General features: G+C 37.9%; 1 protein-coding gene across 2 annotated transcripts; it reads right to left on the minus strand.

The window, feature by feature from the left end:
• Positions 1-581: 581 nt before the first annotated feature.
• Positions 582-27,911, minus strand: cdc42ep4a (CDC42 effector protein (Rho GTPase binding) 4a). Of its 2 annotated transcripts, none has more exons than XM_084136018.1 (2): positions 27,706-27,911; positions 582-4,050 (listed from the first exon to the last, which is right to left on the minus strand). In XM_084136018.1, exon 2 carries the CDS (start codon positions 3,865-3,867, stop codon positions 2,860-2,862), a length of 1,008 nt encoding a protein of 335 aa, XP_083992144.1. In that variant the 5' UTR covers positions 3,868-4,050; positions 27,706-27,911; the 3' UTR covers positions 582-2,859. The 2 variants fall into 2 exon arrangements, with proteins under 2 accessions (XP_083992144.1, XP_083992145.1); XM_084136019.1 differs by lacking the exon at positions 27,706-27,911 and adding an exon at positions 4,977-5,191.
• Positions 27,912-27,963: the final 52 nt, after the last annotated feature.

Consider the following 27,963-nt stretch of genomic DNA (forward strand, 5'->3'; position numbering starts at 1 on the left):
ATAAACCATCCACTTGTTCCTGACGCTGGGATCCTTCTGAAGACACAAACAAGCTGTGTAAACTGGACGCTCAAAGCGAACATTCCTTCGCTCTTCCATTTGTCCTGTTGTTGACAGACTCAAGCGTGAGGAGTATGTCAGAAACTGAACGTGCATCTGTAAGCTGTATCCAGTGTAGACAGCATCAGTGATTATAATGGGGTTTTATTTGCTTTTGACGTGACGCTCACATCCAGTTTAGTAAAGTGTCAGCTGTTAATCGAATGCCAGTGGGCGGAGCCTATGCTGTGATGATTTGTAACTATGTGTCGATCTCTTGCTCTGGAGGCGGTCATATGCAAACGTATTTGCCTGTGTTACATGACAGATCCCGCAACATCAAAACAAGCTGTTTTTGGAGCTTGATTCAGTAAATGCTTTGTTTATGATGGTTTATGATTAAGGATGTTTTAAGCTATACAACTTGCAAGATGTTTTAATGGTACAAAGTCCTTATATGTCAAAAGATCAAAGCAATTTAGATTTTTCATGTCATGGCCACTTTAATATTCCACTCATCCAACACCACACAGTAAAATAAATCACAATCAAAAGGCTTGTTTATTGTCAGTCTCATGAACCAAATGGTTTCATGTTATTTTAGCTATGATAAATTCAAATTTAAGCCACTTGCACAATACAAAACTACAACAAAATAATAATAATAATAATAATCTTACAAGGACAAAAATTCTGAATTGAAGAAAATAATTTTGTGGACAACTTTTTCTTTTATTTAAAAATATAGCAGTTATAGCCTTTTGAAAAGGCTGGCAAGCATGAATATATACATGATCAACATAGAAATTGTAGCAAAGCGAGGCAAACAGCACTGTTATCACAAAGAAATAGGAAAAGACAAAGATAAGCTTCACTAAATCCACCTCACACACAGCCACAGTTTCAGATATACATAATTAGACTTCTCTCTTTGCTTATGTTTTTATCTCCCCACATTTTAATTTGACCGCTAGCACAAGGCTACGCAAATAAATCTCAATAGCTAACCTTGTGTTTTTTTCTCCTTGAGGTTCATCTTGAAGCAAATTGGGTAAATTCTTGCTTAGCATTTCTGTCCACAGTAATCAAACTAAGATGGATTATTTGGCCCATATCTGAAATTGTAGATTAAGGCAAAGCCTAATTCATTCACCATGTTAAATTATACTCAAAAGTCAGGCTTACTAGGCAGTACATGCTAGATTAGATTTGGCACTTTTCTGCTTAAGGCTGACACAAGACTTCACAGTGCCTGATTTTTTATTCAGAGACAGTAAGCTTGCAGACTATTGCAGTTAATTCACACATAAACGTCTTCAGTAATAAAGGCATCGGTTTAGTTTATTCATGGTCATCTGCAATATGAAGACCTATATGTACATAATGAAAATGTCTAAACATGCAAACAGAATCAATGGATTTTAGTGTCTCTGTGTATTAACAGTGTATTAAAGCGCCCCTGTGAATTTCCTATGGAGCAATACCAGTTCCATAATTTGCTAAAGTGAGTTAGCACAATTAATACAACTGACACTTTCATGTTTACTAGAAGACATGACTCAACACAACTGACTTAGTTTTGCTTGACAGGTAATATTGTTTAAACTATGGTTTAAATGTTGCAATGACAGCAACAACCAAACTGATCACAAAAAAAAAAAAAAAAGAAATCCAGCAATAAACAGCAGTAGTTCCCCTCACACGCCATGAAGAGCAGGAAGGAAGTGGTAAGATATGCAAGATACTGAGCAAACAACTACTATGCAAAACATGTAGAGACTGAAAAAAACATCTGATGAAGGGACACCTGTTGCCATTCTTCCCAAAAGTGGACTATAATCATTCTGTGGAGGATGAAGAGGATCTCAATCATCTGCCACCTTCAAATGATCTCCATTTGAGCTTGGGCGGTTTTGTAATCAGCTTCACAAGGACATTTCCTGAGCTTCTGAAACACAGTAGCTCTCAAAATGACGTCCTATTACCGGATGGATATTGTGCGACTGAATTTTATGCAATCAAGAGATAAATTATTTGTAGGGCTTTGACAACCCCAAGAATGTGTATAGTAAAACAGAACTTAGCATTTTGGATCATCTCGTATGAGCTCCCTCCACACACGATGCTACTTTTCTGACAATGGCAGAGTTCTGATTTTAACTTTGAAAATATACAGTACCTTAATGCACAGGGCCACAGAACAAATTACACTATTCACTTTAATACACTAGTGCTCCAAATCAAAAGAACCATTATCTTTAGGCACAAGTCATGGGCAGGGTTCCCAAATTTTTTGACGCAAAAAATTATCGGATGAGAATTTTTAAACAAATTTTTATAGAGATTGCAAACACAAAGAAATTCATGACATTTCAATGCCTGAAAATAACAATTTCAAAAAACGAATCCCTGACATTTCCAGTTTACGACTCTGGGAACCCTGCATGGGACTATGGAAGAATGGCTTAAAGCGGCATTTGCTTGAGCAAGTGAAGTTTAAAGTTTTGGTCACGCATGTATTCCTGGATGCCTTTCAACAGAGCTATCAGTGGAACTTGTAGCAGGTCCCTTTTGGACTGATATTCAGTCTGAATATAAACACATCCAGCTGTTTATCTTAGCATGGGTCAGTAGTGTTACAGATGGCTTTGGTGTCTGAGCTAAAGCAGTCTCCTCAACTTATCTCTACAGGGACACAGGAACCTGAGGCATCTGTCCAGCTTTGACGTGCTTATGTCTTTGCATTTCTCCTCAATACACAATGCCAAATTCTGAATATTTATCGATCCATCCCCAGAAGGGTTTACTGATTGTAGGGTTTCATACTCGGATCTCATCATCCTCATCTTCCATGAAGGAGGAGAAGGCTGGTTCATTGTCTGGGTTGCAGGTGTTGTCGGTAATGCCAATATCTTCCTCGTAAGGCTCACTGGTTGTTTTCTCCTTCATGGCAGCTGAACCGGAGCTGGAATTGGAGCAGCTGTCGAGGTGGTGCAGATGTCTCTGGTGTGGTTCTGGGGTGCTGGTGCCTTCGCTCTGGATCTCCAAGTCGACAGAGCTGGGAGCCCTCGTGGGACCCTCGTCGTGAGCAACTAAGCCCTCTGGTTCCTCTTCTTTCACAGCAATCTCCCTCATTTCCTCATCCATATCCACTTCTCCCTGGTTGCAGGGCAGTGGAGAAGCATGTCCCTCACTGCTCTTGCCTTCCTCAAACCCCTGATCATCGTCTTCCTTCTCCATGACCCCCAGGATTTCCCCCAGCATCGAGGGCCCAAGGTCAACATGGAATGACATTACAGATTCAGCCTTCTTCATTCCTCCCCCGTTGTAGGATGGATAAGAGCGCAGGTCTGTCAACACACCGAAGTGCTTCTCATGGAGCTCCAGGTCCAATGCGTTAGCAGAGGCCCCATTGGAGGGGCTGGATGTCAAGCTCTTAAGCTCCCTACTGTCAATATCATGTTCATCTTCATTGTTCAGAAAGGGCAAGGACATGGCATTCTTCACAAAGGTAGGTGACCCACTGGGAGGAAGGAGGGTATTGTCTTGCTGGTCTACTCTGGTGACGGACTGAGAGCGCTTGCTGCTCCGGAAGGTACGAGACAACAGTCCCGGTTTCGGAGAGCGAGGATAGGTGTGTCCCTCTTGGGATGGCTCTCCAGATCGAGTGCTTAGGAAAGAGGTGTCCCCAAAAGCTTCCCCACTGCGGCCGACATGCATGGTGTGCCGAAAGTCACCCAACGGAGCGCTGATCATCTCTGTAGTAAGGTCCATACGAGAGCGCCGTTTGGTCTGAGACCCCGCTACTATCTGCTTTAAGATAGGCATCTTGGTTTTTACAACTCACAAATCCAGTCCTACAATTGTGTTTGACTGGTGGTGATGTGGTTTCACAAATCAGTGGGTTTCTTTTAAAGAGTCCTAAAAGGTTCCTGGTTTAACCAGATTCTGCTCAGGCCGACTCTGTCCAGTCTTGATGGCTGCCACTTCATCTGTCAGACAGGAGATAATCTGCAATTGGGAACAAACAAGATCAAAATTAAATTTCATAGTTAACTGGCGATGACATCTTGACTCTAAGCAAAACCACAGTGCAAAGCTAAGAAGTTGAGTTAATTATAACTCTATGTTGTTTGCCTTTCTGAGTGCAAGATCAATACGGTCAGAAGAAATTGGAAGTCCAGGCAGAACACAGGCAGTTCCAGGATGTCTTATCAATGTGTCTGGCCAGAATACCAGCCGAAGCTGCAGTGTCATTCTTTTCCCCGCGCTAGTCTGCAGAAGTGCTTTTGGCATTCAGATGAGGTAAGGGTCAGGATTCTTGCGGTCAGGCAGGCAGACTTTCAATCATTAATAAGATAAGCAGAGACTGCTGAAAGAACTTAGTAGAGAGTTTAACTACTTGGTGAAATACTTATGGTGTCAATAGTAATATCCTCATAGGGTAAAACCATATTTTACCCCAAAATAATCAAAAAGAAAACATTTATTTAAAGATAATAAATCTAAAATTCTCAGTATGGTAAATAAATGATTGTATAATACACAAGTACAAGGACAACATCACAGATAGAGACCAGCTGCCAATGATACGTAGAATGCAATATCTCATCAAACGCCATTGCTCTGCAGTACAGATAAGACCGATAAAGACTCTATCAAGTGACAGTGACTTCCTGTGTAATTAGTCATGACTGTATGCAGAGACAGAGGAACATGGTTAGCCATGACCCTATTGATGGCTCGGAGGTAACATACTCGACTCTAAGATTAACCTCTATGCTCTGAACTAAGTAACTCACCAGGGACAACCACAATTATTATCAAATTAAGCACAAACACATTTACACACAGACAAGCAAGTACAAACCTCCAACTCAAAACACCACAACAAGGTCTGACGCACAAACCTCACTTTGAATGAATAAAATGCTTACCCTCACCGGAGAGTCCTGTGGCATAATTCCCAGGTCTGTAAATTAACACTAACGGTGAGAGACAGGCCAAATGCTTGGCAGGCAACAAGTTTTTCCTGTCACTGATCTGCTGTAATATTCATGAAGTCTTTGCTTTGAAAACGAACAGCAACAAGAGTAAATTTCTCTGAGGTGCCCAACCAACTCATGACCTCTTTTTGGCTCAGTCTTCCTCTACCAGCTTTGTCTGCACTTCCTGATAATGTCCTTACCTGCCTGTGTCTCTATAGCAACACCCCTCTGCAAACAGATGTTAGTGTTTCCTGTCAGCATGCTGTTTATTTCCTTTTGGCACCCAACAAAATGTTAATTTCACTCTATACAGTTCACTGATTAAAATGCATCAGCATAGTCAATGACTAAATTAAAAACCTAAATTATCCACAATGATTTTGTGAATTATGCAGAAAAGCATTGACTAGAATAGAATCATCACTCTCTTTGGTATTAAAGATTAATTATACAGCAAAAAAAAAAAAAAAAAAAAATTACATGCCATGTCCCAGAACCACTGAATATCAGAGCTCACTGTTTAAATAACAGATAATGAGCATCTTCTATTGTGTCTTCTGTTAGAGACGGACTGAATGCATGCAGCCATCACCTCCCTGAAGGCAAGAGAGAGTGATGACAAGGCTCAGCCAATCAGTGATAGAGTCCTGCGGCTCTACGCCACACACACCCGTTTCCATGACTTCATTTCATGATGACGAGCCCACCTGAAGACAAAGCAAGCCCTTGCACAGCCTCCAAAATGATTCCCAGGGAAGCACTATATATTGGTGACAATGTCAGTGTTGGTCAATAGTATTGTTTCTACTGTGCATTAATCAAGCTATGATACCTTATTTAACTTCTTAATTACATTTAGCCATTTATTTTAGGCCTTGTCCACACTAATACGTTTTCGTTTGAAAACGCATCTTTTTCTCTCTGTTTTGGCTTTCCATCCACACTGTGACAGCGTTTTTATTAATGAAAATGAAGCTTTTTGAAAACGCTCTCCAAAGTGGATACATTTGAAAACGCTGTTTTCGTGTTGTAGTGTGGACTATCAAACCGGATGTATTTGAAAATGATGACGCATGTTTAGTTATGTGACGCATTTTGAACCCATAAATATTCATGTTTATACCGGTATTGTGCCTGTTATGTGCTATTCACTTTCACATTGTGGCTAAAATATGTTACTTTGCACACTCTTCATATCACAGTCCTGCAAAGATGACAGAAAATTTACTCACATTTGATGTTCTGCGGCAAAACATGAGAGCAGTTGCGTTTTAGACCAAACATATGGTGACTGAGTGCGACCTGGACTAGGTTTTACGCATGTGCAGTAAGGTGAATTTAGCGATTTTATTTTTTGACGTTTCAGTGTGGATGAGAAACTTTTGGAAAATGCCTGAAAACGCTAGTGTGGACGGAGAGCGTTTTTAAACTGAAACGCTGTTTTCAAATGTATCTGGATTAATGCATCATTATCATTATCTTTGCCATTGAATGTTGCCAAGTTTGTTGAGTAAGCTACTGTATTAGGACAGAAGCTAGAGCAGAAATACAACTTCAATGAAAATGAATAAAGCATGTAAATCATGTCTTTTGAAAGCTTCTACATCTTAAAAAAACATAGAAAATGTATAGATTTATACACTACCATTCAGAAGTTTGATGTTGAAAGAAATCTCTTCTGCTCACCAAGGCTACACTTATTTGATCATAAATACAGTAAAAATAGTAATAGTGAAATATTATTACATTAAAAAAAAATAACTGTTTTTTTGTGTTAATATTCTGTAAAATGTAATTTATTCCTGTAATGCCAAGCTGAATTTTCAGCATCATTACTCCAGTCTTCAGGGTCATACGATCCTTCAGAAATCATTATAATGTGATGATTTGATGATCAAGAAAAATTTATGATAGTAAGGTTTTTTTTTTTTTTGTAACAATTCCAAATTCTTTACTGTCTCTTTTGACCAACTTTTAATGCATCCTTGCTGAATAAGTGTTAATAAAAAAAAAAAAGAGAAAAAGTCTGTATGGACTTTTGTTATTAGGGCTGTGCCGGTAAACTTGACAACCGCACCACCGCGGTTGTAAAGCGCCACCGCGGTGGCTGAGGAGTACCGGCGGTGGTTTGCAAAAAAAAAAAAGTTTGTATGTGAATGCTGTTTTACATTAATATTATGACACACAAAGCTTTGTTTACAAAATAAATAATAGGTTAGCAATTAAATGTTATATTGCAGGCGCAGCCATGGAAAAGTTTGAATTCATGACGAATGAGAGAGTTGTGCGTGAGTCCATAAATTTAAACTTTGTCGGCTTTGAATTCTGGTTTGCGATCTTCACCCGATAATCAGCGAATTTAAAAATATTCCATTAGTTATTCCATATAGAAAGTTGAATTGTCTACTTTTAAACAAAACAATTAAAAACGAAAATAAACCGACTAGCATATGTTTATGTATTCCGTATAGTGTGCAATTCTCTCTAGGCGCGTTCACTGCGAAGATGACGAGTGAGCATCGTCAACTTCATCTTTGCAGCCCAACACTGACACAAAAAAACCCACTTTATTAATAAACAATTCAAATGTCTCCTTGCTATATTTGACACGTTCATAATCATTACTTTTGCCGGTTTGTGACAGCTGTTGTGTGCGTTATTGGCAGCGTCACCCACATGAACGCGTCAACCGCATCAGCACCAGAACATGGAGATTTTATTTTAGAGAATGATCGCACAACAGACATTAGAACATAATCGAATATTCAAAAATCGTGACTCATCCCTGCATGGAATCTCTTTTTTCTTTTCCCATACCTTCACTCGCGTCTCACCCATTTCCAAAGGGGATTATAAACGTTTCTTCCTTTGTTCGCTTTTAGGTCGATTATTTTCGTATTCTTTACTGTGGTAAAGTAGAAAAAACGCTGTAGGACAGATATAGCCTACATTTTTTACATGTACGTCAAATTCTTTTTAACACAGTTTGTGCTTGTTATTAGACATATTGGTATAGGCGCGTCAAGTTCATTTGTAAAGCGCGTTTCACACGCGCGGGTGATTTTAGTTTGGCTTTCTCTGGCAGCGCGCAAACATAGCTTAAATGTCTTGCCCATGTGGAAGATAAAATTCGCTCTTCATACCTTTTACAAGTAGAAAACATGAAGATATCAGAAAAGAGATTGATGGTCTCTTTCCTGCTCGTGTCCCACATCCCTCTCAAAGCGCAGAGCGGTAGGCTGTATCACGCGTCTTTGTGTGGAAATATTAAACAAAAGTTTTTTTTTTCTTAAATAGATTAAGATTTTTCTTAAATAGAATAGATTTATTATATTATGTAAGTTACCAGTATTTACTGATATTTATTGCAATGCTTTAGAGGCTTTATTGTGTTGTTTCTTTGTTTTTATTTATTTATTTCAAAACAACCCCCCAAACACCGCAACACCGCCGGTATTTGGGTCCATTACCACCGCGGTGGTAAAAAACTGCCACCGTCACAGCCCTATTTGTTATATCGATCATAGCGAAAATTATAATAATAAACCTTGGCTAATCAATATTACATAATTATTCGACATAACGTGTGTCTACTGATCCGAATACATAAGTACAGGTAAATGTGTGCAAGTTATAGAAGGTTAACACTTACCACTTGCCCATGCAACTGGTTAACTTCTGCTTAAACTTGCAGTTTTATGCAGTCAGACACTTTTTTTTTGCGCCACAACCAACCAAAAAGTTATTATTTTGCATTAAATGTAATGATTATAATTTCCCAAAAGGGGAGGAAACTGTTTTTTCCCCACTAATTTGAAAATGACCTAAATAGAATTTTCAGAATTGTATTAATAGAAAAATGGAAGTGTAATAATGATACAAACAAATTACTTCTCATAAAAATGGCACAAACAGAAGTCCAAAGAGAGGACAGCAAGCAATCAGTATGCAAAACTATTCAGTTAAGCCCCATTCGGACAGGACTAGTTTAACATGGAGAGCTTGGCTAAAGTAATAATTACCAGAGCTTCTCTGTGATTTTAGTCCCGTCCGAATGTGCCATCTCAGTAATCATTACGGACAATGTCAGTAAAGATTACAGCGACTTTTACCTTTAGTAAAAATGTCCGGAAAAAATACCTCAGGAAACACTAATCCCGTGCGAATAGATCCGCTGTAAATATGTACGTAAATATTTCGTCATTTCCTGTTTAAAAGTAGTTTTCCGCGGTTTTTCCAAGTATGGAGACGCTTGAAAAAGCATTCAGTTGCGTTCTAGACGCTGGGACGAGTCTGTGGCAAAACTCAAGTGTTTTCCACACACACCATTCAGATCAGAAAGAAGGTCGAAAGCACTTGTTAGAGGCATGAACCATCTTGTAAGTGCCTATTGCCAACACAATCCAATCTGAAGTTAATTAATACATCGTTCGACCGGACATAACTGTTTTATATAAATATAGGTTATATGTGTTTGCGCACGTGATATCAGGAAGCAATGTAATACGCACATGACGACAGGAGGGTGACGACAATGCGCAAATCGAGTTACCCCTCCCACTTCTGCTAGTTTTACTGAGATATCTTATCCCGTGCGAATTGGCCATTAATATTACAGACGTCCTGAGGTAAAATTACATTACTCCATCTACCCTTGTAAAGTTAAAGGGTTAGTTCACCCAAAAATGAAAATTCTGTCAGTAATTACTCACCCTCATGTTGTTCCAACCATGTAAGACCTTCGCTCATCTTCGGATCACAAATTAAGATATTTTTGATGAAATCTGACAGCTTTCTCACTCCTCCATAGGCTTTCAGAGGGACCCAAACTCGCCGGCCCAGAATAGTTATTAAAAACATTGTTAAAATAGTCCAAGTGACTACAGTGGCTCTACATTAAGTTTATCATGCGACGACGATACTTTTTGTGCGGAAAAACAACAATAATAACGACTTTATCCAACTATTAGTGTTCTTCAATGTGGGCCTCTGACGAGAGTTCACGGGAGCGCCAGGACGCATGCGCGAGAACTGAGATTACGGCGTTCTTCTTCTACTCCTACTTGTTACTGGCTGCTCACTCCTTGGGAGTATTACCGCCATCTACTGTACAAGATGACGTCCCGACATTGCCGGAAGCGCAAAACGGTCTGTTTATAAGCAGAGGAAGACGCGCGCTGTATGTAAGCTATTGAATTCGACACTTATTGTGATTTAGGTCTCGATGATGTCGGGACGTCATCTTGTACAGTAGATGGCGGTAATACTCCCAAGGAGTGAGCAGCCAGTAACAAGTAGGAGTAGAAGAAGAACGCCATAATCTCAGTTCTCACGCATGCGTCCTGGCGCTCCCGTGAACTCTCGTCAGAGGCCCACATTGAAGAACACTAATAGTTGGATAAAGTCGTTATTATTGTTGTTTTTCCGCACAAAAAGTATCGTCGTCGCATGATAAACTTAATGTAGAGCCACTGTAGTCACTTGGACTATTTTAACGATGTTTTTAATAACTATTCTGGGCCGGCGAGTTTGGGTCCCTCTGAAAGCCTATGGAGGAGTGAGAAAGCTGTCAGATTTCATCAAAAATATCTTAATTTGTGATCCGAAGATGAGCGAAGGTCTTACATGGTTGGAACAACATGAGGGTGAGTAATTACTGACAGAATTTTCATTTTTGGGTGAACTAACCCTTTAATCCCGTCCGAATAGGGCTTTAGTGACACAAATTACAATGCCGAACAACAGTTCACAGCATTCTGGACAATGACAGCAGTGTTTATATGAGGCGTTTCTACTGGGTGGCATGAGCTGGAAGAAAAACAAGCAGTAGATGAAAGATGTAAAGCCCTAAATCCCCCAGACACACAGTTCCGCTGCATTTCTGTCCTGTCCCACATACAGTACACCAAAGGCCCCAAACATAGTCTTCGCAAGTATGTGAACACACGCTTCTAGCTAAGCAAACTCCATTTTGTGCATTATTAGGTTAACTCTATTGCCACCTTGAGCATTGAACGTTTTTTTATTACAACAGTTGTGTAAAAATTCACATTATGTACAGTATTGCTCTTTTTCATGCACTGGCCACTTGGTCTGCATTTTTTTCTGGAACAGTCATTTTATACAGACACACTGCAGTCTGTATCTAAATCCCTTTCAAAAGTGCCCCACTATGCTCCATTAGTGCATCTTGCGGGAAAGGCTAACAACCTTTGGTTAATAGTGGTCAGTGTGCATCTCTGGACCAGTTTATCAAGCGCTTCTGGTAAGAAGGAGCTTTATTTATAGACGTGCAAATATGAAGACCGGGGAGCATGGGAAGGCAGCGTGGGAAACAACAGGCCCCTGAAGGGGTGAGTGACTTTCCAAATACCCTTTCACAACGTCTATGATAGCAACACAGTTTGTAGGGAGCAGTTGGACTTCCTCTGTACAGACTAAACACACCTCCCTCGCTACCACTACCCGCTCCTCCTTTTCTACATCCCTGCGACCCTATACATACTAACCTCTGACCCCGGTGTGAGTTTAAGAGGTTTAGCAAATCTCATAGAAAAACATACAGACACACACACACACACACACACATAATGCATTTCGGGTGCCTCTAGTTTCAAAAAGCATCTCTGAGAGAACCACAAATCCTAATTTTGAAATCACAATCCAGAGATTGTTTAAGAAGTGAATCTCAAAACTTTTACATCCACGTAACATGAGTGAAGTGTGTTACTGCCCAACTAGCAGCAAAACAGAAATACAGAAATAATTGTTTTCAAACAAGTTATAATTTTAGTGACCGAATAATATATTGTATTATCTGTTTGTGCAGATAATGTAGGGTAGTGTACTAGTGGATAACATAACGCAACGCAGCATAACGTAACGTAACGTAACATAACGCAACGTAACGCAACGTAACGCAACGCAACGCAACGCAACGTAACGCAACGCAATGCAACGTAACGCAACGTAACACAACGCAATGCAACGTAACGTAACGCAACGTAACGTAACGTAACGTAACGTAACGTAACATAACGTAACATAACGTAACATAACATAACGTAACATAACGTAACATAACGTAACGTAACGTAACATAACACACTGCCCGGCCAAAAAAAGTTGCTGTTTGGATTTAAATAGGCAAACGATTAAGCGTCTATGACTGGATCATTATTGCAGTGATTATGATGATGTTTATAGCATGTTCAATATTAGGCAACAGTTCTTCTAACACTAATTGATGGAGTGTGTAGTTTTTCATTTATTAGGCAACCATGCAGGATGACAATGTCAAGATTCATCAGGCTCATATTGTGAAAGAATGATCGTGAGGGAGCATGAAGAATCATTTTCACACATGAATTGGCACCTCTGAGTCCAGATCTTAAATTCATTGAAAGTCTTTGGGATGTGCTGGAATAGACTTTACAGAGTGCTGGACTCTTGCATTGACAATACAAGATCTTGACCAAAAATGATGCACCTCTTGATGGAAATAACATCACAACATTCATTTCCATAAAGAGGTGCATCAATTTTTGGTCCTGGAATATGGCCATGATGCGTCCTCCTACATGGTTGTTTAAGAAATGAAAAGCTACACACTCCATCAACGAGCATTAGAAGAGCTGTTGCCAAACATATAACACCCTTTGGGCATCGGACTGCCATTAGTGGGGTAGAAATTACACACTTCACCCTTAAAACATGAAGAATGGGTTAATTGGTCTAATTTAATGACAACGTTAAGACACTGAAACATGCTGTTTAAGGCTGAAGCACACTGGCATGTCACATGCACTTCAATTCGTCTTTGGTCCTCGCAGTGGACGAACAGTAAGCTTGCTCTTTGTGAACAAGAGTCTCTCTGTGAATCAAACAAAAGTGCTGAGTGCATCCTAGCACTCAGACAGTGAATGATCTGCTGTTGATCTGTGGTAGTTTTTCTCTGCCTGTCTGAGCAGGAGCCTCCGGAGCCGCGTTCTTTTATTATACGCCTCAACCATAAATAATGTATGCGTTCTGCTCAATACCAGAGTCCTAAAATCATCAAAAAGAAAGACTACAGCTGAAGCAGAAAAAAGACGCCTTGCATTAATTCAATTATAATGTTAAAATGCTGTGAAAAGCCTGCAACTTGAAAGAGTAATTTCCTTTTGCCTCACCTTGCTGTATCAAACTGAATTAACTGAAAGCCACTGAGTTCATAAATTATTGAGTGAATAGATTTCTAGAACAAAGTAGTGATTCCTACTAGACATAAATCTGCCAGCAGCGTGTGTGTGATGTGATGTGATGAGGTGTGTGCACCAGCTGGGATAGATCCGTCTGACTGGGTCCATTAGGAGCCAGTGACCTGTATGGAGGTCCCCATGACCCCATGGCCGCACAGACAGAGACCCATATGGTACAATCCAACTTACATTACGACAGACCTTTAAACAGCAGGGCGCAGCAAGACTGGTAAAGAAACGAATGGTTACACTTATTTTCAGGTGTCCTTGTTACAGTGTGATTTTACAATTAATTACAGAGTAAGTTAATTAATAACACTTACTATAAGGTTAGGGTTTGATTTAGTTAGTTGCAAATGTAGTGTTATTACTATAGTAAGTACATGTGTTACGTGTGAGAAACGTAAAAAATGCCTATTTGCACCAAGAACAAAATGAAAATCAAGGTCGTGATTGGTTGTTATTAGCCGTTTCCATCCACCTTTTTAATGTGCATTTTGAGATTTAAAAAAATGCTGGATGGAAACGCCAAGATGAGCATAAATTCTAAAAATGTGCATAAAAAAACGCATGCACTCAATAGAGGTGGATCCATTTTTGATCCGATTGGAGGACATGAACAAACTAGATGGAAACACATTTACTTAATAAATCCCTGGGTGCACAAAAAAACAAACAGAGGCTGTGATTGGATAACAGCGGACCAATCACATCGCAGCATCTCAACTGTTGGTTTGATCGTTCTGAAATGCCTGAGATTTGGTTGAATTCCCTCCAAGAAGCGCCTCAAACGATTGAGTTCACAAACAACAGCATCCAAATAAAAGATAACATCACAGCGTTTATTGCATTTTGTTTACGCGCTCTGAGGAGCAAGTCATTTATGTTGGAGGAAAAAAAGAGCCACAGTTTTTTCCCCGATTGCAGCAACTTCCATTTTTATCACAGATATTTCACGGCAATTTTTCTCAGGAAGTGACGATTTTGTTCTCTTGAACACGAGATGGAAACGCTTGCTTCATTCACAAATGTTTTATGCGATATTACAATTTTGTGCGTGAAGTTAAACTTGCAAGTTTGGATGGAAACAAGCTTTTGTTACTTAAAACCATTATATTTTGTTTTTGTTAATTGAAAATGCTTAAGTAAAATAAGACACAAATATAACAATAAAACTGGCAACTAACTGAAATAATCTAATAAATTGATGTACCAAAATTACCCAAATTAAAACAAAAATAAAGCTAAATAGAAATAAAAAAAATGAATTAGTGATGCATGATATATCGGATATAGAACATCATTATAATTGTGTGTTTGGGACATGGATTTGATTTTTGTTTTTGTAATCAGGCTCTTAAATTATGAAAACATTTGGATTTAGATTTATCGGCCAATATATCGGTTATCGGCTTTCAAAAATAAAGAATTATCGGTTATCAGTATAGCACGACTACAAATGTTAATGTAAGTGTCAACCACTTGTGAAACATCTTACCTCTGCTTTACCAGAAATAGGCTAAATATTTGATTTGGAGAGCAGACACTGACCAGAGCCGATTCAATTACCCATAATGCACCTCTCAGTGGCAGAGTGACTAAGCACCCACAGCATCTTCCCAGCCCATATGTCCTCACAGATGCTGATAACCCTAAAAAACAAATCACGGAAGCTCTGAAAAGCCAGCTAATCTAGCACCGCTGCTCAAACGGACCTCAGATAATGCTAAGCCAGCTATTCTTTGTGGAAGATGCATGCAGAATGGATGAGGGGATGGGCGAGTAAATATTATTCACTTGAGATAAGATAATCTTCACACCATGGTTCATCGTTAACCTCTCTTCCTCCTGTCACACCTCCCAGGTGTCGTTTGCATTTGCTCACAAAGGCTATTGGGCCGAATGTGGCAGACATCTTATACAGAGCCGAGTAAGCATGACAATAGATAGGAGGATGGGTCTTTCAAACAGATCAGTCAAAAGATTCAAGTAGCCGTTATTCTGGGGGGTCAATATCTTGATTGCTTTGTGGTGATTTAGATGGAGCAAACCTCTTGGTTCCAACTAAAAATGGTGTCTCACCTTGCATTATAAATGTGGCCTAGTCAGAATAAAAGATGTCAGCTGTAGTTACATGTCATGATTGTAACTGGGGGAGAACAGCAAGAGTGATGGCTTTCTGCCTGAGGAAATGAGTGCATTGATTTCACCATGCAAGATTTTGTCTAGGCTTTGGGAACGAGGGTTCTCTCTCAGTTATACTGGTTGTAAATACTGTACGACTCAAACATATTTAATTATGAAAAATATGTAATGAACCACTCAAAATGCTAAATGAAATGAATTTGCAAAATATGCAACAATTATTATTAAAGCATCATGTTGACTTATCAACTGAAAATCAACTGAAAAAAAATAATACTTTTTTGGTACTTTAAATTAAAATAATTTACTTACTATTAAATCCTAAAGTTTTTTTTTTTTAAGTTTCTTTTTTATTTATATATTGAAATAAATTTTATATTTAATATATATTCTCTACAATTATATTTCATTTTGTATATTATATATCAAATATTTATTGTTATTGTAAACTTTTTGACAAAATACATTTTTTGACAATAAATACAAAATATAAAAATTAATAAAAAAATAGGATAAAACAAGAAGATAAATATAAGATAAACACAAAATATATAAATAAAATAAAAAAGATAAATACAAAATATACAGTATTTTGTGTGTGTGTGTGTGTGTGTGTGTGTGTGTGCTTATTTTTATTATATTTATAATTTCTTTATATTTTTATATTATATTATATTATATTATATATTATTTTTATTTATATTTATTTGTTTTAATGTTTAATTTGTTTTAACATTTATATTATATTTCCTCTATTTATTTAAAAAAAAATTACATTACTGCTTACATTATTTTTTACATTTTACATTAAATCTTTACATTTTTTATACTTATTTTTATATTTACTTATATTTTCATTGTACAATTTTTTTTCTGGATGTTGTTTTTGAGCAAAGAACAATAAAGCCATGTACAGGATTATTCACACAGTAGAAATGTTGGCACTCACACACACAAATCCATTGTTTTTGGCGGGAATAATCACGTCAGCACATCTATATTCATTCTGCTCCAAAGCAAAATATTTTCAAAGCTGCATATTATTTACAGAGGACAATCCACCGCTCCCAAAACACCGGTGATGTCGATGCCAGACAGATGACAGTGAGACACACACACACACGGCTAACACAACAACTGACTGTAAGAACTGTATCCTCATGAAGCCTGTCTGTCTGCCATGAACTACTCACTTACACAGGAAGTGACCATCTCTTGTAAAAAAAAGACGACCACAGTTTGTTTTGTATTCATGTGCAGTTTGACGGTGGGTTTATATAAAAATAGACGATAGCACAACAACAGACCAGTGTGGGGGGAAAAGAATTCAAATAATGGTGCGTCAGTCTCCAACAATGAAAACATTTCTCTACTACTGATTATTTCACAAACAAACAAAAAAGCAGAATATATACAGTAGTTATAGCTTATAGATCACAGATGCATATTGTACATGCCAAGTGTCTCAAATTTTAAAATACATTGACAGCAAATCAGGATCTTTAAAGAATTTAACTGCAGCGCAAGCTTATAATAAACAGAACTTTACTGTCCATTGGTGGACACACATATGATATCGTGATAGTTATTGTTTTTGGTGTGAACAGGCCTTGTGTCATCTTAAATTGACACTTACTAAACTAAAAGTACTTTGTTAAACTTTAGGACTCGAGAGTAAAACAATGCATGAATATTGACTTAACCAATAAACAGCCTTTAAAAGCAGTACATTAAGTCTAGACTACAAGTGAAATACGGTGCAACAACACAGACAGAATGATGTGAATTAGATTGAGTTTGTAAACTGGGGTTTTTGGACAGGAAGGGCAGAGTGTCCACTCCCTCCCATCCCAACAAAATCAACTCCCTGCCCTTCCGCAGGAGCATAAACACAACACAAACTCAACCCCCATCACACTAAACAAGCAAACAGCACAGCAGGCCTCCATAAACTGACTGTTATTGCTGCTCAAGTGATGTTTACGATGAACTTCACGTATTTATATGTAAGAGTGTAGCGCCCCTCGCTGTAATGAGAGTCTATTCCACCTAAAGGCAGGTGTGAACATTACAACCACTCTCATCCTCACCAGGTGTGAGGTTACTGCCGGGTAGGCATGTGCCGGTATCAAATTTTCATGCTGCGATTAATTGATTGAGCTTTTATCACGGTATACGGTATTATCACGATATTTTAATTGCTATAATTATTAAAGCTTAAAAATTAACAAATTAAATTAAATACAATTTGGTTTTCATTATAATAAATTATGACACAAGTAAAAATATAATACAAATGTAATATAGTGCACATATTTAGCAAAATACTCCTCTCTATAGCTATTTTTTCTAGTCAACTAATGTGTTTAGTCATTAAATGGCTTTCCTGAGGTAAATGTAACGTTCTGTGACATAATTGTTCACCTGCAGTTTTATTGACCTCTTTCCGTGGTTGAAAAACACTGATTGATCGATATTATGTATGAGGCATAAATACCTTTCGGTAAGTTGTACTGTATCTTTAAATAAAAAGTAACAGAGGATCGGTTTACTTGAACTGAGGCGCTACAGCGATCGGTCATGTCACATTTACAAGCGCCAAAACGGTATTTATTGTCTGAATTTCGTAATAAAATGGACAGAACATGAGAGCTGAGATTTTTTTTCATATCAAAAGTAACCTGCTCTGTTTAGGCGGTCGGTGTCAGTGTCCTCTTTGCTCCGTGATTTTTCTCTGCGTGAGAAAATGGATGTGTGGCGCGAGAGTATGTGAAAAGTGTCGATTGCGTGAGTCACAGCCCTGCTTTTAGAAGGGGGATAAATCGTCAGCAGCGTTCCTCCTTCCGCCATGCTTCTTCTCCATGTGAGGATTGTTTACATAAGACTAGAGTGCTCACTGCACCGCATGCACACAGTGCTTCATGTGGGGATTGTTTACATCAGAGTGCGCACGTGTTTCGCGCAGCATATACACAGTGTTTGTTTAAGCGGTTGATGGAAAATAAGCTAATGCGCGTTCTATAAATATAAATTCTGATCTATTATTTTTCACGGTATTTTGAAGTGCCCGCGATAACAATATCGTGCATATTCATTACCGCGATTTATCGCATTACCGAATACCGGCACATGTCTACTGCCGGGTCAAGAAACAGCAACAAGTATCTCAAACACACAGGGCCCTATTTTAATGATCTGAAACACAAGTATCAAGCGCGAAACACGAAAACTTTGTGGGCGGGTCTTGGGTGCTGTTGCTATTATACTGGCGGGATAAATGACTCTTGCGCCCAGAGCAAATCTAAAATGGGTTGGTCTGAAGTAGCTTCATTATTCATAGGTGTGGTTTGGGCGTAACGTGAAATAAACCAATCAGAGCGTCATCTCACATTCCCTTTAAGAGAAGGCGTGCTTGTTTCATGGCGGATTGCTATTATAACGGCGGATTTGCCAGGCGCACACCAGAGCACTTCACAGCCGAGGAGACCGACGTTCTCGTTAGGGCCATAAAAGACAGAGAAGTTACATTGGGGATGGGAGAAACCCACCCAAATTAGCTTCGATTAAACAGGTGTATATTTGGGTAAATGTGTAAGCTAGATTTATGCCTATTTTTTCACATCTTCATGGACACAACAATGATTTCCTTCGTGTGTTAATATTTTTCACTGCTGCGTCTGTGTGTAGATGAGATAAGCAAAGTGTATGCACGTTGTGCACACGCTACATTGATTATGGCCAAGCATGCGCCCTTAAAATAGCTTATGAATAACATGCGCAACGCGCCACTGACTTTAGACTAGGTTTTTCCTGGTCAGTGGCGGAATTGTTTTCTAAACCTGCAAAATAGCACCAGGGAACGTTTGCGTCGGAACACGCCTCCTCTTTTCGCTGAACCGCCCCCGGGAGCGCAAGTAAATTTCCTAATTTACCGATGTGCGTCTGTGGAGGGAAAAGTCCGCTGTGCGCAGGTGCAAAATAGGAATGATACATGCGTCGGTGTACAAAGTCAAATGCGCTGGGTGCAAGATAGGGCCCACGGTCTGCAGTCATAAAACAGTGATGGGATCCATGAAAGGTGTCATTTTAAATAGCTGAGATGCTGTGTTGACACTGTTTTTTTTTTCTTTTATGTTGACGTGTTATGGATGAAAAGGAAAGAGAATGAGTGACAAAGCCAGACATAGACATACCTTCCAGGGAAAGTTCCATTGTGTAACAACAAAGAAATGGAAATAACTACCTAGTAACAGACAATGCACCGTTCTCTACCATCAAATATTCTACTATTGAATAAAATTTACATGAAAGATGAAGACAAAAGGTTTTCTAAGAGATTTCTTATTGGTCCATGTCTCTAATACAGTCATTCTTTACCAGGAGGACAGAGCCGACTAGGGGGCCTCAAGATAACTTTAAATTAGGGGTGTATTTTTCATACTGAAAACATTTCGGTATGGGTCTTTCGGTTTGGTACACACGTTTACCAAATTAATATAGTGTCGGTTTAACCACTGCACGTGCGGAACATCATTTCAAACTCCGATTCCCCCCCCCCCCCCCTCAGGATGGGAAATATACTTTGTTGCGAACTTATCTGAAAAATAAGGAAGGACAGAGCTGTTGCTAGTTAAGTGCATGATCCAAATTGTCTTAAACATGAGAAGTGCTTTATATTAAGCACTTCAATCTAAATCATAAACCTACATGGCTTGTCCTACCATCATATGCGTGCGTTGTTTAATGTGTTTGAGATGCGTTTTCCTCAGTGCAAAACTTCCATCTTACCGTTGTATACTTGGCTGTAATTGTTTCAAACGCAAGTAAACTTCAATTTTAAAGGATTATCCTGAAAGCAAATGATATAACAGATTCAGTATTTCTCAAAATGAAAAAGTGAAATGCAAACTCGGAATATTACGCAAACCTGCAATATTTAAATGTTAAATTACTCAAATATACTTTATGTATTTAATCTCACTTTATTAAGCAATGTATTTGCTGCGGACCTTCAATGATCCAATTCAACCAATCACAAATGACTGGAAAAAACATGTAAATTAATTGGTTAAAAACAGCGGGAAGAAACTTTAGCTCTTTAAATTAACAAAGACATAAAGGAGTTTCCCCAAGGCGTATGATTTGAGGTATAATATGTCTATGTATATATACATATACATATATATATATACATACATATACATATACATATATATATATATATATATGTTTTGAAAATATATATATATTTAACGGAGAAGGATAAGTGACAAAGTAAAGATTAATATTTAGGGTCAATTAGTAAAAGTAATACTGATGCTTGCCCTATAAATGCCACTAATTAAAAGGTAAGTGCAAGATTGTGATGTTTCAGGGTTTTTACGGAGAGGTTATATAAAGTTTAAAGTGGTCAGTGAATTGGCAGTGGATCAGAGAGCAATCGTGGGTTAGGACGAGGCTGAATTCACATACCCTGCTCACTGTATCATGTCAAATAAATCTCATGTGATATCTCCATCTGCAATTGGTTCCATCAAGCATGCTATTTCTACCTAATTTTATTCCTGTTAGCATCTGTATTTGTATGATTTCATGCAACATACTGACGGCTCTATTAGGCATTTTTCAGCCTCCGGCGCTTGACATTGCTTTCACTGCCTGTTCTGGGGAAAAATACAGTTTATGTGGAATTTCCTGGAACGTGAAAAGGCTGGACACACATTGAGCCACACAGACATACAGAACTGCGGAGGTCGAGGACATGCTCACACACTGCACTCTCTCAGAGAGAAATAATGTCAAAAACATACTGGGATCTTCTTTATAATATCACCCTTTTAACACCTGTTCTTATTTTACCATTAGGAAATACACAGAAACAGAATATATGCTCAAAAACACTCTCCAGGACATTAGTCCACAAAAAACGGGGTTGTGAACTAGAAAACCATAAATTGAATCTGTGTACAATTGACCAATTTACTCATAGAGCTGCATTAAGATCTCCATATCTCTGTGATTGAACCATATTAGGGTCATTCTGGGGTAAACATGACTTTAGAAAGATGGCAGCATCATTATTTTATTTTTAGACAAAGTTTGGTAGGTCTATTGTGGAATGTTATATGCCAATTGTGACAGTTAAAGAAATGGGGGAAAACTTTTTGCCCCAAGTTTGCATGCCTGTAACTCAAGAAGTATTAAATATATCTTAATATCCTTTTAGATTTTGCTTTTTAATAAACATTTCTTTTGGTATCTTCATTTTAAAGGTCCAATATGGTTCAATCACAGAGATATGGGGATCTTAATGCAGCTCCATGAGTAAATTGGTCAACTGTACACATTTTCAGTGGTCAAAAACCAAATGTGGGTCACTTTGCATACAGCTGATACTTTTGTCTTTTTAAAGAACATGCCTATATGTTATGCAAATGTTTTGAAAAGAAACAAGACACATTTCTATTTTCAACATTATTAGTTCTTCAGGCGTTCCTCTTTAAAGGAGAAACGTATCAGCCGTAAGTAAAGTGGCCTGCATTTGGTTTTTGACCACTGAAAATGTGTAGAATTTAATTTACTCATGGAGACATGTTGAGATTAGAGCCCGACCGATAAAGGATTTTTAAGGCCGATACCAATACAAATATTTGGTGATTTAAAAATCCGATATTCCGATATATCGGCCGATATATACTGTATATATATATTTTTTTTTAAATCCAGAAACGTGTAACAAAACATGAACAGATTTTCCCTAACATTAGTTATTTGTAGTTATTTAAGAGTCCTCAGCCTTACTAAAATAATATAATGCAGTTTAAAAATATATATTTTTTTTTTTAAATTAACTTTGTCACAACAGAACAGAATATATTAAAGTTCTGATAAATATAATGTATATTAAAAATACAAACTTAAGATACGAAACTTAAAGTCCTTTGAACAAAAAAAAATCAACTATTATTATTAATATTGACAGTAATAATTAAAAAAAAATCAATGATGATGATATTATTATTATCATCATTATTTGTATTATTATTAAACAAGACAAAGGTCACTCCTAATTCTATCCATCTATTCCATCAAGCTACAACAAACCATTTTCAATCATCATTTGCTGCCTGCCTTCTAAAATCTACGACTTAGTGATGCACTAAATACATTATGTGAGGTAATTAACACATGGTTACCGAGTCGATCGTTCCCTGGGATGCGCTTTCATGAAAATCGAATGTAAAGAGTTTTATCTCTAAAAACAGATTAACGTTAGCTTATAACGCTAGTATATAAGAGTAAGTAAAAGTAAATCGCTAGTTAATACCACTAACAAGGCTCAAAATAGCCTCACACTAACACGGTAGCATAATGAGGGTCCCTACATGCAAACCGAAGCATTGAGAACTTTGTAAGTGTACAGACAGTTTAATAAGAAGATACTTTATAAAGACAGTACATTACGCGTCACGTTTACAGGCATCATCTAGGAAAACAGTCTCGACTAGTCGAGTCACGAACGCCGTGCTACGTTAGATTTCACAAACGTAATTCCTATCGACCAGCTCACTTAGCACGGCGTTTATGACTCGATTAGTCGAGTCTGTTTTCCTAGATGATGCCTGTAAACGCGTAATGTACTGTCTTTATAAAAGTCTCTTCTTATTAAACTGTCTGTACACTTACAAAGTTCTCAATGCTTCGGTTTGCATGTAGGGACCCTCATTATGCTACCGTGTTAGTGTGAGGCTATTTTGAGCCTTGTTAGTGGTATTAACTAGCGATTTACTTTTACTTACTCTGTGCCCCATATACTAGCGTTATAAGATCATCTGTTTTTAGAGATATAACTTTACATTCGATTTTCATGAAAACACATCCCAGGGAAGGATCGACTCGGTAACCATGTGTTAATTACCCCTACAGTAACGCACACTTGGATTTCACACACGTGTAAAAGAAAAGCTAACTTTTATGCATAGGCTAGCTGCTATGTTTGATACTTTTTTTCTCTGTCTAAATATTCACTCCTCGCATGCCTAACTTATGTTTTACAATGCAGGGACTGGAACTACAGATATGCTAGTTATAAATACAGTAATCAATATTTTTTTAGGCAGAATAAGTTCGTTGTGATTTCCAAGCTCATTGATGTTAGCAGTCTTCCTTGTAGAGTGCGCTCTGGTGGACAAACTATGCAGCGCCAACACTCATAACATGGTTGCAGGGTGTTTCGTCCGCTTTTATTTTATTTTTTAAATATTCATTTATCGGCCGTTATAAATGCCGATACCGATAGTTTGGAAAATGCCTAATATCGGCCGATAATATCGGCCCGCGATATATCGGTCAGGCTCTAGTTGAGATCTCCATATCTGTGCGAGTGAACCCTGTAGAGTGAAATATACCAAAAGAAAGGTTTGTTAAGAACCAAAATCTAAAATTATATTAAGGTTATCTTTTATACTTTTCCAATTTTGGACCCGTCACTGTTTTGGACCTGTCACCATTGGCATATAATGCAATAGGGATTGCTTAAAGGGTTAGTTCACCCAAATTAAGATATTTTGATTAAATCTGAGAGCTGGATCACTCCTCCATAGGCTTCTAAGACATTATAACTTGCTGGCCCAGAAAATGTATTAAAGACATCGTTAATATAGTCCAAGTGACTACAGAGGCTCAATCTTAAGTTTATAAAGCGACAAGAATACTTTTTGTGCGAAAAAAAAAAAAAAAAAAAAAACGACTTTATTCCACTATTCATTTCCTTCTCTCTGGGCCTCGAGTTTTTTCACGTAGTGTTTTAGCGCAGCGCGTCTGTGTTGCACGTCACACGCATCACACACATGACCAGCGTTGGCCAATAGTAAGCCTACGTGTGACGTACAACACAGATGCGCTGCGCAGTTATACTACGTGAAAAAACTCGAGGCCCAGAGAGAAGGAAATGAAAAGTGGAATAAAGTCGTTATTTTTGTGTTTTTTTTGCGTACAAAAAGTATTCTCGTCGCTTTATAAACTTAAGATTGAGCCACTGTAGTCACTTGGACTATATTAACGATGTCTTTAATACATTTTCTGGGCCAGCAAGTTATAATGTCTTAAAAGCCTATGGAGGAGTGATCCAGCTCTCAGATTTAATCAAAAATATCTTAATTTGTGTTCCGAAGATGAACGAAGGTCTTACGGGGTTGGAACAACATGAGGGTGAGTAATTACTGACAGAATTTTCATTTTTGGGTGAACTAACCCTTTAAGTCAATAGTTTTTACTAATAGGCCTACCAATCTCTGAGTAAAAATAAAATGATGCTGCCATCTTTCTTAAGTCATTTTCTCTCACCTGTAATTTGGCTCCAAATCTCATATGAAAATTGTCATACCGTAGCCTGGGAAGTTTCCAAAACTTGGTTGATCTGACACAGAATGATCCATTAGGTTTTTAAAAATATAATCACTAAAAAGGGATGCGGAACAATGAGCGGAAGATGTACATGCATTTAAACCCACTGAGGCTGACAAAAGTCACAATAATTAAATGCAAATGAGAAAGTGACTTCTAGAGGAAAATACACACTACTGCTAATTCTGACAAGAATGCAAGTGAAAATGATACATCTTTCTCCTTAACGTTTTTGTAAATGAGGAAGAGATCTTCTCAACATCATAATGTTGAGAAGTATCAAATATCAAACAAATATCAAGATAAGCGGAAAACATTTCAAGTAGACTAACAGAAAGAAAGCAGCGAGTACATAAACTTGTACATCTGCTTTCTGGCGGCCTGTTTACTGTGGGGGAGTGATGAACGAGAAAATGGGAAACACATTAACCCGAGTACCAGGATGACCAGCAGGTGCTGAACTTCTGTAACTAAACAAACACGAGGACCGTTTATCAACTGGTGGACACACGTGTGTAAACAGACCTTCAGATGCACTTGAGTGTTGCTCCATACGCCATCGGCAAAGTCAAACATGAATTTGTATGGGGATTAGGCTCCTTAAAATAATTTACCATACTAACAGTTATCATCAACAAACTACAGCTATTGTGGTTGTTGTTACTAATGTGAAAGATGAATATGGGATCTCCTTCAGTAGTACAGAAAGATTTCTGAATTTTTCTTTCATTTATACATTTATGAATTTTATTACATAAACTGAATATCAAATGATCAAAATGGCATCTTTAAACAAATGATGCTAATGCTTTTCTCAGTACTGACTTTTAACCAATTTATTTTAAGTGGACGTATGAAGTACTCGGAATTAGAAAAACATACACATATGGAGTGTAATTCATGACATTAACTATTAACATGATACATAAGGGGTTGTTTACACCACACCGATTTCAAATAAAAACAGAACATTTATGTGTTTTGGCTGTTCATTTACACCACAACGTTGAAAGCGCAAACTTTTGAAAAAGGGTTTCAAAGTTAAAGTTTTTGAAAATGATACTGTAATCGTCTCAGTGTAAACTACAAAAATGAGAATTTGTGAAAACGGTGACGTTGTTGTTCTGTCTATCCGCCTGTTTCTCCAGCAACCAATGGGTGATGACCTACTTCCGCTTTTCGGTATTGTGTTTCCTGTTCAGCGGCTAACCTCTACTTGCTAAGTTGCTAGCGTACTGTACATAATAACAAACTAAGTTGTTAGTGCCATGATATCGACAGAGATCAGAATAAGTTGTGTTTAAATGCTGCTAACATGAGCTCAGGTTCAACTTGTGCCGTTGTTGGCTGCCATAACAATTCAAGAAAATTGAATATTTTGTCGGAAACGTCTTGCTTTGAACATCAACAACTTCGAAGAAATTGTCCGTGTCCAACGCCCTATGCTTTGCACTCCATGCCAAGGAATGAGGTACGCAAAACAGCGTGGCTTGCAGCTTTGAAACTAAAACACCCTCCAAAGAAAGTGTATGTTTGCTCTTTCCATTTCTTAATGAAATTCATTAAGAATTTTTCATTTTTCCATCACGACGTGTTTTTTTTACGAAGTGACATCGCCAACTACTGGCCTGGCATGAATAATACAGCACTTTTTATCGTTTTCGTGGATCCATGTGAACGGGGATCTTTTTTCACAACGTTGTGGCCTATATGTGGTTTTAGTAAATCATTGTCGTGTAAATGTATCCTAATGTTTAAAAAACACAAAGCATCCGAATAATGCATGCATACAGTGTATAATAATTTTGTATAAATACACACACATGCATGTATATTTAAGAAAAATGTTTTATTTATTTAATAGGCTATATAATATAAATTATGTAATATATATATATATATATATATATATATATATATATATATATATATATATATATATACATACGTGCAAATAATTCTTAAATATATACATGCATATATTATTATTATTTACATTCTTTCGCGCATAGTGTTTTAAACCATAGCTTAATCTTATAATTTAAGACATCTGTATTATAATGTAGGTCAGGACATTCAAGTTCATCCATTGCCATGGGCACCATAGCCAATCTAATTGCACTGGACCCTTTGTGACAGACCTCACACTGGCAGTGTCTCAGTTCTGTTTCTAAACCTGCATTCAATTCACAACAAAGAAATGTTACGTGTTGCACATGCTGTGCGCCAATTAGCCAAAATACTACACCGGCAATATTTCATAGCAGCAGTCATGCACATGGACATCATCATCAGTGACCGACAAGCGACCGTGTCGCAACACACATGACGTTGAGCAAATTTGAGTTCAAATTTGAGGGTGCAAAATCAATAAGAGTGCTTGACTCGTGAGTGTTGCATGATACGCACGAGCACATAAAGAACAATGATCCAGCTGACCATGTGCAGCAGTGATGATGATGATGATGATGATGGATCCTCACAGAAATAAACAATGAACACACAGAAAGCGCTTCTATCAGCGGAAAGGATATATTTTTTATGCAAATGCATGAAGATGTAGGCTATAACAGCTTAATTATATATTTTGAACAGAACCATGCATTCCAAAAATGATAAACAGCTTTCGAGAGACCCTCCCTATTCGACCATGGCTTTGAAGACTGATTGAGGTCTCGTGTTAATAGAGTGCAGACTAATGAATGGTTTGCCTCAGGAAACTAAACAAAAACTTTGACCTAACCCAGTACCACCTAATAAATAAAGGCAAAATTGGATTGTTACTAGTAGCTAAATCTACGCTCACGCGAGTGTTAAAATAAACGCTATGCATGCATGTTTTAATTGTGTGAAATATCCCACTCTCCTTAAAATAGGGTTAAACTTACTGTATTTAATGCTGTGCTCCATACACTGTGCAGCTCATGATTTCATCCAGAGGGTGGTTTGCTGTTTGAGCTAAATATTTCCTCGTGCTCCTTTATGTTGTTTATTTATAGGGAATACATGCATCTCTCAGTTGTGACAATACACACAAGCTCTGAATCCACAGCCAGCCGCCCGCATCCTTCCTGTGTCAAGCTCTGCTCTAAACGCACCTCTCTGTGCAATAATTCATTCGACTCCGCCCTTTCGTTTCACAGACA

The sequence above is a fragment of the Abramis brama genome (genome assembly GCF_963993115.1).
Source record: "Abramis brama genome assembly, chromosome: 1".
NCBI classification, from domain to species: domain Eukaryota; kingdom Metazoa; phylum Chordata; class Actinopteri; order Cypriniformes; family Leuciscidae; genus Abramis; species Abramis brama.

What these genes read in the sequence shown, in the direction of transcription:
- cdc42ep4a (XM_084136018.1), bottom strand. Translation starts at nt 3,867, where the DNA reads ATGCCTATCTTAAAGCAGATAGTAGCGGGGTCTCAGACCAAACGGCGC.